The sequence below is a fragment of the Enhydra lutris genome, unplaced genomic scaffold, assembly GCF_002288905.1.
Source record: "Enhydra lutris kenyoni isolate GAN:26980312 unplaced genomic scaffold, ASM228890v2 scaffoldscaffold5, whole genome shotgun sequence".
Lineage (NCBI taxonomy): Eukaryota > Metazoa > Chordata > Mammalia > Carnivora > Mustelidae > Enhydra > Enhydra lutris.
The window spans coordinates 14,114,443-14,129,044 of record NW_019154089.1 but is presented as its reverse complement, the minus strand read 5'-3'; the positions used below and the strand labels follow the sequence as shown (position 1 = coordinate 14,129,044).

The 14,602-nt window shown below is 40.6% G+C and overlaps 1 protein-coding gene across 1 annotated transcript in view; it reads left to right on the top strand.

Moving 5' to 3' along the window:
• The first annotated feature begins 1,020 nt into the window (after nt 1–1,020).
• The window catches only part of LOC111141166 (Fas associated factor family member 2), a 62,697-nt gene continuing 49,115 nt past the window's right edge, over nt 1,021–14,602 (top strand). Inside the window, exon 1 of the mRNA XM_022493531.1 lies at nt 1,021–1,136. Within this exon, the coding sequence (XP_022349239.1) occupies nt 1,074–1,136 (63 nt within the window). The 5' untranslated portion in view covers nt 1,021–1,073. The remainder of the gene's footprint in view (nt 1,137–14,602) is intronic.

Below are 14,602 nucleotides of genomic sequence, written 5' to 3'. Positions count from 1 at the left end.
TTCTCGAGGCTTTCTGGAGGGTGATGGCAGGAGAACAAAAGTGGAATTGAGAAAGAGAGTTCTAAACAGAGGTGGCAGTTTGAAGGGACAAAATGCGAAGGAAGTCAGACAGCCAAGGGTGGGAATTAGACAGTGGAAAGGGTAAGAGCCTCCCTCCAAGGAGAATGAGCTGAGGTGGTGTGTCAGTGGCTTTGGGGGAATCTCATTCCACCAATGGCAAAATGGAGCCCAGAGAGGGGGTGGTTTGCCCAAGGACGTCCAGCACTTTGCCAGGTGGGCACTAGACCCTGAGCCCAAGAATCCCGTTCCCAGTCCAGGAACTTCCTTCGGTCTATCACAGGGTCAACGAGCCAATGGGCCTGAGGCAGATAGGAGCAGAGTTGCCACCTGAGTGGATGGAAACTCTGCCCAAGGCTGGCAGCGCCATTAACCATCAAAGACTCAAGTAGCCAAGTCCAAACAATCCTAGCAAACGACTTTGAAGCCCCGATTTTCACATTGTGAGGCCTTTCACAACTTCTAGCTCAGGGAAGCATCAGAAATGCCCAACCGCTATTCAGGGACTTTCGGAATCTCCTGAGAGATGATCAGGCGCTTTCGGAAACGTCAAGGAAGGAATCAAACATCAAATGGCCGATATTTTGGAAGGGCCACAGTGTCCTAAGAAATATTCTGAAATATTGGAGACTATGGGAAAACGGTTAGGAAGCAGGCTAAATCTGCGAATTGGCATTCGAAAATTTCCGGAGCTTCTCGAGGAGCACACGGGAGCTCTCGCCTCTTTAGGATCTATTCAGGAGTCTTGGGTCCCTGCAGACCCATTTGTCGCCTAAACCGTGAGGGCGACTGACGATGCCAACAGTCCCTCGGCAATTTCCGGAAGTGTTCGGGATTGGCCCGAGGGTGGCGCCCTCTGACGGCGGGAACTGTCACCACCAGCAGGGCCCGGCTGCACCAGCATGCGCAGACGCAGTTGCGCGCTGGCGGCCGTTCAGACCGGACGTGGTTGCTGCTGAGGTCACTTCCGGCGGGTGACGGTGCGGACGGGTCAGAAGCGTAGAGGCGGCGGCAAAATGGCGGCGCCTGAGGAGCGGGATCTAACCCAGGAGCAGACAGAGAAGCTGCTGCAGTTTCAGGTAGCAGCGAGTACTCGGTGCAGCAAATGCCTTCACGGGCTGGGGAGTGGGCCCCTGGAGGAGCCCAGAACCCTCCTTAGATTGGGCCCGAGATTCTTCTCAGACCAGCGGCAGCCCCCTCCCCCCCAGACGCCAACTGCCCTGCTGCTCCCGGCCCCCGAGCCTCTGTTGGTCCCCGGCCTTCTAGTCAGGGTTGCGGCCCTCTCCTCTCCCCTCAGCGGGTCAGCTTCCCTGGTTTCCTTTAGCGGCACCCGTCCTCAACCATTCTTCCCAATCCGGTTACCCGTCGGACCCTCTCCGCCTTTCGACTCTAGACCTACCGAGATGCTTAATCCCTACCGCGTAGCTGGCCTTGTTTCGGGTCTCTGGAAAATCTACCAGCATCCCATGCTATTTCTACAAATATTTATTGATGGCCTCTTGGGTGCCTGGTGTTCTGTATTGGGCGCTGTGGTGGGGGAGGGGGCAGACTTGGCCCCCACCCTAAAGGTGTGGGAGGACACCACGTAAGGAAACAATGCAACAATTATAAGTGTCATCCGTGGCGTCTGACGGGTTTTTTTTTACCCTGGGCTTATTCCTGGACTCACGTTCTTGACAGTTCTTGAGGTGGGTGGTAACTTGCAGAAATCTGCCTCCTTTTGGTGGTGGTTGTCATGTTAAGAACTTTGGCACTAAGCACTTATTTCCGAGTTGGAGAATATGGTTGGAGGAGACCACTAGGGTGGGTAACCTTGGCTGTTTATTACTCTAATGGATACCAGTTTCCTTATTTCTAAAATACTTCTCTTTAAAAATGTCTACCCCCTAAGGATATTGTGGAGATCAAATGAGTTTTTGGATGTATGAAGGGCTTGTAAACTGAAATGTTTGTTCCCAAGCAGTATCGCTACCATTAATCATTAACTTAGGATAGAATTAAAGTTAGTGGTACACTTATTTCCTAATATAAAGTGTACAGAACATTCATTAATTCAGCGTTATTAAGAACTTTAGTGCTCAGGCACTGCTAGTTCGGATGCCATTTATTGAGTACTTACAATGTTGTAAGTACTTGGCTAAACACATAGTGTACATGATCACTTTAATTTTTTAATTTTTTGTTTTTAAAGATTTTATTTATTTATTTGACAGAGAGATCACAAGTAGGCCGGGGGGGGGGCAGGCTCCCAGCCTAGCAGAGAGCCCAATGTGGGGCTGGATCCCAGGACCCTGAGATCATGACCTGAGCCGAAGGCAGAGGCTTAATCCGCTGAGCCATCCAGGTGCCCCACATGATCGCATTTAATACAACAACCCTATGAGACTCATGCTGTTACAATCCCTATTTTACAGATGAGGAATATGAAGCTTAAGACGTAACATATTTAGGTTACACACCCAGTAAGTGGTGGTAGCAGATTTAAAGCCAGGTCCATCTTTCCAGAACTTTTCCTGAGCTCTTGTGTGCTGTACCACCTGTGTAAATATCCGTGTACAGCTGAGAGTGGAATGCAAATGTTGTGGTACTGTCTTTTTTTTTTTTTTTAACAAATTATCACTTTTCTGCACTTTCCTTGATTAGATTTCACTATAATTTGAGGTTAATTTTTCTTTAAATTGAGCAGTGGGTTGGAAGTGTGTTAATGGAAAAGTGCTATCTTAGAAACAGTTGACATTTGTTTGGAGTTTTGAGTAGAGAAATTGAAGACAGCAAATTAGGATAAATTAGAGTGAATAAATATCAGACAACCAGCCTTCTCTCCCTGGTAGACCCCTTATTTCAGAGTTTGTTTAATTTGACAGGCCTTTTTACCCCTTACACAGCTCTTTAAGGTAAGCTCCCAGAGTAAGTGTTACAAGGTGATGTGAGTTATATGTTATGATGTACTTAATCTGATACTGGGAAGGCATGAATATGTGGTAGTATTTCTGAGGTAAAGGTCATGGGTACCTTCCTTTTGTCTTCATTGGACATTTTTATCAGTAAGGGGTGAGTGGTAAGTTGTGTTAAGATTTCTTTGTGAGGGATGCTTGGCCTACTGAGTCAGTAGAGCATGTGACTCCTGATCTTAGGGTTGTGAGTTCAGGCCCCACACTGGGTGTAGAACTTAAAAAAAAATAACAAAAAAGCAGATTACTTTATGAAACTGGATTTACCAAGGCAAATGCATTTTGCATTTATGTGTTCCTTAAGCAGTTGCTGGATGAGGTTCACCATTCAGTTGCCATTGAAAATTCTTTGAAACTTACTAGGTGTCAAGCATTATACCAGGTATTTAATGTACCTTAACTCCTTTAAACCTCTTAATAACATTGTAAGGAATTAACTCTCATTCATTTTGTTAATGAAACAGGTTCTGAGAGGTCAAATAATTCACACTAGTTAAATGGCAGAGATTTAGAAATCCATACCCATAACCATCTTAGCTATAACCTATTGGAGAAGCAAGATACATACATATGTGAATAATGAGTATCCTGCAGTATATTAGTGCTCAAGGTGTAAACAAAGTGCTGTGGGAATTTAGGGAGAAACAGGAGTATCCATGGAGGTGGGAAGAGGAGAGAAGAGAGAAGGATGACCTAGGAGTTAACCATTTATTAAGTATCTGCTATACCTTAGGCATGGTGCTAGATAGGTAGTTGATAACTGTTATGCTTAATTCTCCCAGTAGACTTGTAAAGTGCCGTAGATGATATAGCTACTCTTAAGTGGTGAAACAGATCTATTGAAGTATTTGCCTAAGTCCATTAAGTTATTAAATAGTGAGAATGGAATTATATTTAGAAACCTGGTGGGTCTGGGTCTGGGTCAGGCTTTAAGGCTCGGCTCTTCCCACTGTACTTCGCTAGTTTTGAAGGAGGAATAGAATTTCAGCAGGTGGTAGGCAGAAGGATGCTCAAAGTTGAGGAAATGGCTTGAGCAATGTATGAAGATGGAATAGTATGGAGTGTTGTGATGGATTTAGAGAATTGGAAGTGGAAAATAAGATTGGATAGGTAAATTAGAGCCAGATTTTGGAGGCCTTTCAAAGCTGTGCAGAATGGTTTAAATTTTAATCTGTACACGTAGGGAGCCATCAGAGTTTTTTTCCCACTAGAGAGTAACATAACACTAGGTTTCAGGTTTGCTTCACTAACTGTATGGAGTGTGTGCTTGGAATATCCCTAGGAGTTGGGACAGAACTGGGCGATACTGCTAGGAACTAGTTCTCAGTATGTTGCTTCATTTGATACATTGAAACTAGCAAAAGTGAAATATTTTAAAAATCTTAGGTTTCCTCTGTCACATTTTTTGTGATATGTGATTTGACTGGAACTCCCTAGAGTAGATTTATCACGCTTACCAGTCCATTTGCTGTTTTCTAAGATTTTTTTTAGTTATCCTTTTCTCCTGTTTGTTTTGGAACCAATTGAGTATGAATAGCAAATGCACACATTTGTTTTAAGCTGTTTCAAATGGGGGAGAATAGGTCTTAAGAGTTAATGCAGGGACGCCTTGGTGGCTCAGTCGCTTAAGTGTCTGCCTTCAGCTCAGGTTATGATCCCAAGGTCCTGGGATGGAATCCTGCTTTGAGCTCGTTGCTCAGTGGGGAGCTTGCTTCTCCCTCTGCGTGACGTTCCCCCTGCTTGTGTGCGAATGTGCTCCCTCTCTGACAAATAAGTAGGTAAAATCTTTAAGGAAAAAAAGTTAATGCAGGGGGATGCCTAGGTGGCTCAGTTGGTTGTGTCTGCCTTCAGCTCAAGTCATGGTCCCAGGGTCCTTGGATTGAGCCCCACATCAGGCTTCTTGCTCAGCAGGAAGTCTGCTTCTCTCTCTCCTTTGGCCCCTCTCCCCCACTCATGCTTTCTCTCTCACTCTTTCTTTCTCACTCAAGTAAATAAATAAAATCTTTAAAAAAGAAAGAATTAATGCAGATATGGGTAAGGTTACTTTTACTGAAATCCATTTTCTCAAATTTCCAAATATAACAGACTCCCCTAGTGCCTTGGTTTACTGCTTCTAGGTTGCTGTTTGAACCCCTGGAGAAAGATGACATGGACAGAGAGAAGGGGCTAAAGGAGCTATATGCGTGGCCAGTGGAGGAAGAAATCATCCCTTTCTACTTTTGTACAGGTGTAAGAAATTTCTTTTCTTTTAAATGAATATTAGGGTGTATGATCTTTGTTCTTTTAAATTATAGAAAGTTAAGCCTGAACTCTGGCCTGTAGAATCAAGCTTATAATTCACTTGGAAAATCTCTTTGCTTCATCTGACTCTTTTATTACCTAAAAGAGAAAGAATAACACAATGCTCTTTGTTCATGTATTTACAAAAAAATCAGAGTGATCTGTGTGAAGTTTTTGACCAGGAACTTCGTATTGTAGGAAAACCATGAGCTTTGAAACTTGGGGCAAACCTGAATTAGCCTTTCAGCTTAGCTTCTCTTGAGTCCTGTGACCTTGGGCATGTTCCCACTTTCTTGAATCTTTCCTCCCCTATAAAATGGGGATACTATTACTTAATTCACAGTGGTTTTTGTGTTTTTTTTACGTAAAAAAAAAAAAACCCAAAAACTACCAAGTAATGCATACTTTATGGAAGTCAGTAACATAAAATCATAAAAGTGTAATTAAATTTAATCTTATTCCCTTTTCCTCATTCCCAGTTTGTTGTGTGTCTTTGTATACTTTTTTCTTCTGCATATACAGATACATATACTTAATGTATAAGCCCTCTTACCCTTCACTTGACTGATTAGTTGGAGCAGATGGCTTCTGTTTCCTAAGATCTACTCTGTAATATGTCCAAGTAGTTTTGCTTTCACCAGTGGAGTTGTACTCTTGACAAAAGTCAGTTTTATTTTTTAAAAAATTTTCAAGATTTTATTTATTTATTTATGAGAGAGAGAGAGAGAGAGAGAGAGCATGCGAGCACATGCAGGCAGGGGGAGCAACAGAGGGAGAGGGAGAAGCAGGCTCCCTACTGAGCAGGGAGCCCCACATGGGGCTCAATCCCGGGACCCCAGGATCATGACCTGAGCCGAAGGCAGATGCTTAGCCAACTGAACCATCCAGGCACCTCAAAAGTCAGTATTTGCTCCCAAATCATTGTGTGCTGGTTATATTTGTCATAAAAATATAATTCATAAACAATTTAAGCATCAGTGTAAGAGTTTTGTTGTTGTTGTTGTTGTTGTTTTTTTTTAATCTGAAAGCTAAAGTAAATGCTTTGGGAAAGATCTGTAGGGTCAGGTTGCTAGAATATTGTTCAGTTAGGTGTGGGCAAGATAGGTATATAGATAACTTTGGAAAAAAATCATTGAGATTCAGTATTGTGCACTTAATTCTTGTCAAGTGTTTGGAGTTCTTCCACTCCCAAGAAATTAAATCAGTATCTTATGGATATGGTTTATGCTATAAAGATTCCATAGAATGCTGGTGGACCCATGCCCTTAAGAAAAGGGTAGGCTTTCATCAAAAAATTGCTGCATAAATGTGTATGCTTTATGTTTTAAATGAAATATATGTGTATGAAATGTTTTTATTCCTCACTTTAAGTGACTTTTTAAATTAATTGACTAGTAAATCTTATTTTCATTGGATAAGAGCTTCTGCTGTCTCTGTCTTAATAGAGGTAGGATCGTATAATTATTAAAGTTAGCATAGCATAGTAAGTTGTCATGAAGACTGGCTGTGAAGTAAGACAGCCTAGTTTTGAATCCTAGCTTCTCCAGTTAATAACTTTGTCACCTTGGGCAAGTTACTTAGCCTTTCTACTTTAGTTTCTTCATGTGTGCAGTTACTGTATTACCTACTACAAGGTGTTGTTTCAGTAATTAACGTTAATATATATAAAGTCCTGGCAAATATTAAGTGCTTGAATGTTAAACATTATTGTAGTTATTACTTTTTGGTTTTTAAAAAATTGAGGGACAATCGGGTTGTTTTCATTTTTTGGTTTCATATAGCTAATGTCACAGTGAATATCCTTGTCCACAAACATTTATCCCATTCTCAATAAACTTTTTTTAGGACCTGTTATGTGCTAGTATAGTTTTAGGCACAGGATATAAGGGAATATTAAATATAGTTCCTACCCTTGTGGAGCTAACATTCTAGTGGGAGAGACAAAGAGTCTAAATAAATGGAATGAATATAGGCTATGTTAGATGGTGATAAATGCTATGGGGGGTGTTTAACTTTTTTTTTTTTAAAGATTTATTTATTGGGCACCTTGGAGGCTCGGTCATGCTTTGGGCTCAGGTCATGATCTCAGGGTTCTGGGATCGAGCCCCGCATCAGGCTCCTAGCTCAAGGTGAGTCTGCTTCTCTCTCTCCTTCTGTGATCTCTCTCACTATCTCTTAAATAAATAAAATCTTTTTTAAAAAAGATTTATTTATTTTAGAAAGAGGGAGGGAGAGAGGTAGAGATCACGCTGCCTGAGCAGGGAGGGACAGAGGGAGAGAGAGAGAGAAAGTTAAGCATTGACTCCCTGCTGAACCTGGAGCCAGAGTTGGGGCTCCATCCCAGGACCCTGAGATCATGACCTGAGCTGAAATCAAGAGCTGGCCACTTAATCAACTTAATCAATTGAGCCACCCAAGGGCCTGGGGAGTGGGGTAGTGGAGTGTTTAATTTTAAATAGGATTATCAAGGAAAGGCCTCGATGAGAGTGTATCAGTTATGTGAAAACCTAAAGGTTAAGTACTAAAGAAATCATGTGAGTGCTTAGGAGAAGAGGATTCCAGATAGAGGGAATAAAGCATGTAAGAGTCCTAAAGCATGGCATCAAGGGACCTTGTCCAGGAATGGCAAGGAGGACAGTGTGGCTAGTACCAAGGGAGGGAGGGAGGAAGGAAGGAAGTAGTAGGAGACAGGTTAGAGAGTTAAAGGCAGGGCTAATTCATAAATGGCCTTGTAGGCTATTGTAAGGATTTTGGCTTTAACTCTGAAGCAAGGTGGATTTTGAGTGATGACAGTTATGATTTATTAGGGTCACTCTGGCTGTTTTCTTGAGGATACCCTCAAGGAAGGTAAGGGAGGAGTAGGGAGACCAGTTAGGAGATCTTTGCAGTGATGCAAGACTGCCTGAACCAGGATGAAGTAGGAAAGTAATCATGAGGAGTAGTTGGATTCTGAATATATTTTGAAGATAAAGTGGATGGGATTTTCCTAAGGGGCTGTATGTGAATGGAGAGAGAAAGGAAGAAAGTAAGGATATCTCAGCTTTTTGACCTAAGTAACTAGAAATGGAATTGTCATTAACTGGGATAAGGAGGGCTATGGGAGGACCACGTTTGGGTGTGGGGGTGAGATGAGTAACTCAGTTTTGGTCATGTAAAGTTTGAGGTTTCTGTTAGACATCCAAGTGAAGATGTCTAACGTATATACTAATACTGAGGGCAGGAGAATAATCTAGGCTAGCTATATAAATTTGGAAATCATCTGTATGTAGATAATATTTAAAGCCCTGAAACTGTTTGAAGTCATCTGTAGAGCAAGAATACATAAAGAAATATTGAAGATTTGAAGGTATTTTTGATATTATGAGGTCACTTAAACATTTATTGAGCGTTTACAGTTGACTCTTGAACAACATGGGTTTGAACTTGTAAGTGGTTTTTTCCCCCAATAAATACAGCACTGTAAATATATTTTCTCTTACCATTTTCTTAATAACATTTGCCTCCACTAGCTTACTTTATTATAAGAATACAGTATATAATACAGACATACAGAAAACATGTTAACCAACTGTGTTATCAATAAGGCTTCTGTTCAACAGTAAGCTATTAGTAGATAAGTTTGGTGAGTCAGAAGTCATACTTGATTTTCAACTGCATGGAGCTCAGTGCTCCTCACTTCCATGTTGTTCAGGTGTTTACTGTATTCTGTCCACAGTGCTGTAGATTCATTGGGTTATTGATTACTCTAAAAAAATAAATGGTGTATGTTCTGATATTGGTGAGTAAACTAAGATCAATACTTAATTTACCTAAGGTTAGTAGCAACAAGCTTAGATTTGAATCCAGAACTCTGGATTATTTCCTCCTCTTTCCTAGCACTGCCTCTCAAGCATTAGGTATTGATTTATTTTCTACTACAGGTAAGTGACTAGGACCAATAACAATAGCTATATGTGGTAGGGGTTTTTTTTGTTTTTGTTTTTGTTTTTTTGTTTTTGTTCTTTAAGATTTTATTTATTTATTTGACAGACAGAGATCACAAGTAGGCAGAGAGGCAGGCAGAGAGAGAGGAGGAAGCAGGCTCCCCGCTGAGCAGAGAGCCCGATGCGGGGCTTGATCCCAGGACCCTGAGATCATGACCTGAGCCGAAGGCAGAGGCTTTAACCCACTGAGCCACCCAGGCGCCCCGTTTTTGTTTTTCTTAAGATTTCTTTATCTGAGAGAGAGTATGTGCAGTGGTGGGAGGGGTAGAGGGAGATGGAGAGAGAAGCTCAGGCAGACTCCAAACTGAGTGCAGGGCCGGACATGGGGCTCGATCCCATCACCCTGAGATCATGAGCTGATATCAAGAGTCAGCCACTTAACCCTTGCTCTGTGGTAGTTTTAAGAAAGCAAACACAGCAAAGCAAGTCAAAAGTATGGTTCTAATTCTGGATATCGTCACTCAGGATAAAAGTGGACTTGTTAAGCAGAAAGAAAGAAGAATCTCAAAAGTGGAAATGAATAAAGAGGACAGTTCTCTCACTTCCATACTTATAGATCTGAGAGAAAATAATAGAAGACTTCAGAGGAAGAAGTATCTTCAGAGAAAAGCCAGGTTTCAGTTAGACAATGAAAGTGAAGGAAATGTTCGGAGACATAGTTATGGATATAGGGGATATTGGTGGTATAAGCAGACCTTTTATTTCTGTAGAACAGAATCCTGGTGCTACTGGTTCAAAACAAATGTACTTTGTACGTTTTGATAGCTCCTGTCAGACTGTTTTCCGGAGAGTTGAGAGGACCTGTTTCCCCATACCCTTGCCAGCATTGGTTGGTAGCTTTTTGAATTTTTGTCAGTATGATTAAATTTTTAAAGTTCTTATTTTAATTTTGCACTTCTAGTGGTAGTGGTGGTTGCAGATTTTGGTTTTGGTTTTCAGTCAAGTTTAAATGACTAATGCAAACACTTGTTTTAAGCTATTTCTAATAGGAAAAGTAGGAGAGAATAAGGAACTTCAGGGATAGGGATTGGCTTTTTGGCCTCCTTTTTTTTTTTTTTTTTTTTAATTTAAGATTTTATTTATTTGTCAGAGCAGAAGTAGGGGGAGCAGCAGGCAGAGGGAGAAGCAGGTTCCCCACTGAGAAAGGAGCCTGATCTAGGACTCAATCCTAGGACCTAAGATCATGACCTGAGCCGAAGGCTGACACTTAACGGCCTGAGCCACCCAGGTGTCCTCCAGTCTCTATTTTTTAAGAGATAATGTCAGTGTCCCTGGGTGTATGGGAGGTTTGTAGAGTAAAAATGCTTATTTGAAGATTGAATCCCATCCCATAAACTTCTGATTACTGATAGATTGAGCTTTTTTTTTTTTTTTGTAAAGATTATTTATTTATTTATTTGACAGGCAGAGATCACAAGTAGGCAGAGAGCCAGGCAGAGAGAGAGGGGGAAGCAGGCTTCCTGCTGAGCAGAGAGCCTGGTGCTGGGCTTGATCCCAGGACTCTGGGATCATGACCTGAGCAGAAGGCAGAGGCTTTAACCCACTGAGCCACACAGGCGCGCCTAGATTGAGCTTCTTCTGGCTATTTACAGTTATTGTGTAAATTGCCTGCCTATCCTTTGTTCATTTACTGTTGGATTATTTGACATTTTATTATCAGTTCGTAGTTCTTTATATAAAAAGGGATATTGGTCACATACTGCAAATATTTTTCATGATCTCTTTCATCTTTTATTTTGTTATCTTTACATTTGTTTAAATTGTTACCAAGTTGACGTTTCTTTTCCTTATGGCTTTTGGGTTTTCGGTTCTTTTTAAGAATGCTTGCACTTAATGAAGTTATACAAATGTTCTCTTTTGCTTTCTTCAAAATGTTTCATGGTTTTCTTTTTAAAATCAGATCTTTAATCCATGTGGAACTTTATTTTTTGTACATATAAGAACCTAACTTCACTTTCTTCCACTAGAGATTATAGGTTAGCTGAATAATCCATCCCTTCCCCCACTGTGAGAAGTCTTCTTTATTATACTGTATTCTGTTTCACTAATTTGTCTGCTGATACCATTACTGGATTAATAACAGTGGGCTTTACACTAAGTTTTAATATCTGATAGGATAGGATTCCTTCCTATTTATTTATTTTTTGACAAATTATTGGTAATTCTTACAAGGTTTTTTTTTTTTTAAAGATTTTATTTATTTATTTGACAGAGAGATCACAAGTAGACAGAGAGGCAGGCAGAGAGAGAGAGAGAGAGAGAGAGAGAGAGAGAGAGAGAAGCAGGCTCCCTGCTGAGCAGAGAGCCCGATGCGGGACTTGATCCCAGGACCCTGAGATCATGACCTGAGCCGAAGGCAGCGGCTTAACCCACTGAGCCACCCAGGCGCCCCTTACAAGGTTTTTTATATACTTTTTTTTTTTTTTTAAAGATTTACTTATTTTTAGAGAGAGCACATGGAGGGGGCAAAGGGGGAGGGATAGAGAGAGTCTTAAGTAGACTCTGTGCTAAACGTGGAGCCAGACATGGGACTCGATCTCATGACCCTGAGATCAGGACCTGAGCCAAAATCAAGAGTCTGGATGCTTAACTGACTGTGCCACCCAGGTTCCCCTTTATATGCATTTAAGAGTCATTTTGTGCTGTTGCCGGATTATTGGAATGGCCTAAAATGTGTATATTAATTTGGAACTGGTTGACATTCAGGAACGGGTACATCTCTTTATTCAGATGTGTCACATATCCTTTAAAATGTTTTTTGTAAATTTCTTCATCTAGATTTTGTATGTTCCTTATTAAAATTATTCATATGTATTTTATAGTTTTGTCATCCTTGTGAATAGAACATTTCTTTATTCTAAATGGTTACTAATAGAAATGCTGTTGAATTTTGCACATTTATCTTAAGTTTTTGGTTCTTTTATCTAATTTCTTGTGTTTTCTGATCATTACTAATAGTTTTCTAATTTGGTCTCTTGGGCTCTTTTTTTTTTAATAACAATTTTATTGAGCAATAATTCACATACCATAAATTAACCCTTTTAAAATACACAGTTCAGTGATTTTTAGTATATTTACAGAGTTGTGCAACCATTACCAGTATTTACTTCTCAATCATTTTTATCATACCCACCAGAGAACTGTGCCTATTAACAGTCACAAGATTCATCCATGTTTTAGCCTTTTTTTTTTTTTAAGATTTTATTTATTTATTTATTTGTCAGAGGGAGAGAGAGAGAGAGCGAGCAAGTGCACAAACAGGCAGAGTGGCAGGCAGAGGTGGAGAGAGAAGCCGGCTCCCTGCCAAGCAAGGAGCCCGATGTGGGACTTGATCCCAGAACCCTGGGATCATGACCTGAGCCAAAGGCAGTAGCTTAACCGACTGAGCCACCCAGGCATCTCATGTTGTAGCTTTTATCAGTACTTCATTCCTTTTTATGGCCGAATAATATTCCATTGTGTGAGTAAACCACATTTTGTTTTATCGATTCATTGGGCTTTTGGATTGCTTCCACTTTAAAGCTATTATTATTAATGCTTCTATGAATATTTGTATACAGAATTTTGTGTGGACATGTTTTCATTTCTCCTAGTAGTAGAATATCTGTTTAAAAGGTAACTCTGGGGGCACCTGGGTGGCTCAGTGGGTTAAAGCCTCTGCCTTCAGCTCGGGTCATGATCCCAGGGTCCTGGGATCAAGCCCTGCATCGGGTTCTCTGCTCAACAGGGAGCCTGCTTCCCTTCCTCTCTCTCTCTGCCTGCCTCTCTGCCTACTTGTGATCTCTCTCTGTCAAATAAATAAATAAAATCTTAAAAAAAAAAATAAAAGGTAACTCTGGGGGCACCTGGGTGGCTCAGTGGGTTAAGCCTCTGCCTTTGGCTCAGGTCATGGTCTCAGGGTCCTGGGATCGAGCCCCACATCAGGCTGTCTGCTCAGCGGGGAGCCTCTCTCTCTCACTCTGCCTTTTTCTTTCTCTGCCTGCCTCTCTGCCTACTTGTGATCTCTCTCTCTCTGTCAAATAAATAAATAAAATCTTAAAAAAAAAAAAATAAAAGGTAACTCTGTTTAAAACTTTTTGAGAAATTGCCAAATTGTTTTTCCTAAGCAACTACATCATTTTCCCCACCAGTAGTATGCGAGTGTTCCAGTTTCTTCATATCCCCACTAACATTTGTTTTATTATCTGTTCTGCCAAAGTGAGCACGCTCACTAACATTTATCATCCATCTTTGTAGCTATCCTGTTAAGAGTGAAGTGGTATCTCATTTTGATTTGCATTTCCCTAATGACTAAAATGATGTTAAGCGTTTTCCATTTGTTTATTAGCCATTTGTCAGTCTTCTTTGGAGAAACATCTATTCAAGTTCTTTGCCCATTTTTTAAATTAGGTTACATGTCTTATTGGATTGTAAGAGTTCTTTATATATTCTGATACAAGTCCTTTATCAGATATATCATTGGCAAAAATACTCTCCCATTCTGTGGGTTGTCTTCACTCTCTTGATGGTGTTTATTGAAGTTTTAAATTTTGATGAAACCTAATTTATTTAACTTTTGTTGCTTGTGCACTTGGTGTCATATTTGTACCTTTTGTCTTACATATAAAGTCTGATCTATTTTGAATTAATAGTTGTGAGGTAAGGGTTTGACCTATTGAAATTAAAGAAATATCACAGGGATCAAAACTACAGCATAGGGAATATAGTCATTAGAATTGTACTCTTGTATGGTAGTATGGTGATGGATGGTAGCTACACTTGTGGTGAGCATAGGAGAATGTATAGACTTGTTGAATCACTATGCCATGTACCTGAAACTAATGTTACATTGTGTGTCAGCTATTTTCCAGAATAAATAAATAAAGGGAATGAAGTACTAAAAAAAAAAGTTACAGAGAAGTCAAACAAAAAAAAATCCACTATCCTCAGTTAACCCTCTAATCTATCTGCATTGCCTCTACCCTAGTTTACACTTCATTTTTCCTTTGGATATTTCAGTAACCTTATATTGGTGCCCTTAGTTTCAGATCTCCTTTTCAACTTCAGCTTTCCTACTTTTTCCAGAACAATTTTTAAACAAACATTTCAGTCACTCTCTTAAGACTTTTTTATTTGCTTTGCATTGATCAGAACTGCATAAGTCACTTTTTTTTTTTAAGATTCTATTTATTTGGGGGCGCCTGGGTGGCTCAGTGGGTTAAGCCGCTGCCTTCGGCTCGGGTCATGATCCCAGGTCCTGGGTTCGAGCCCCACATCAGGCTTTCTGCTCAGCAGGGAGCCTGCTTCCTTCTCTCTCTCTGCCTGCCTCTCTGCTTACTTGTGATTTCTCTC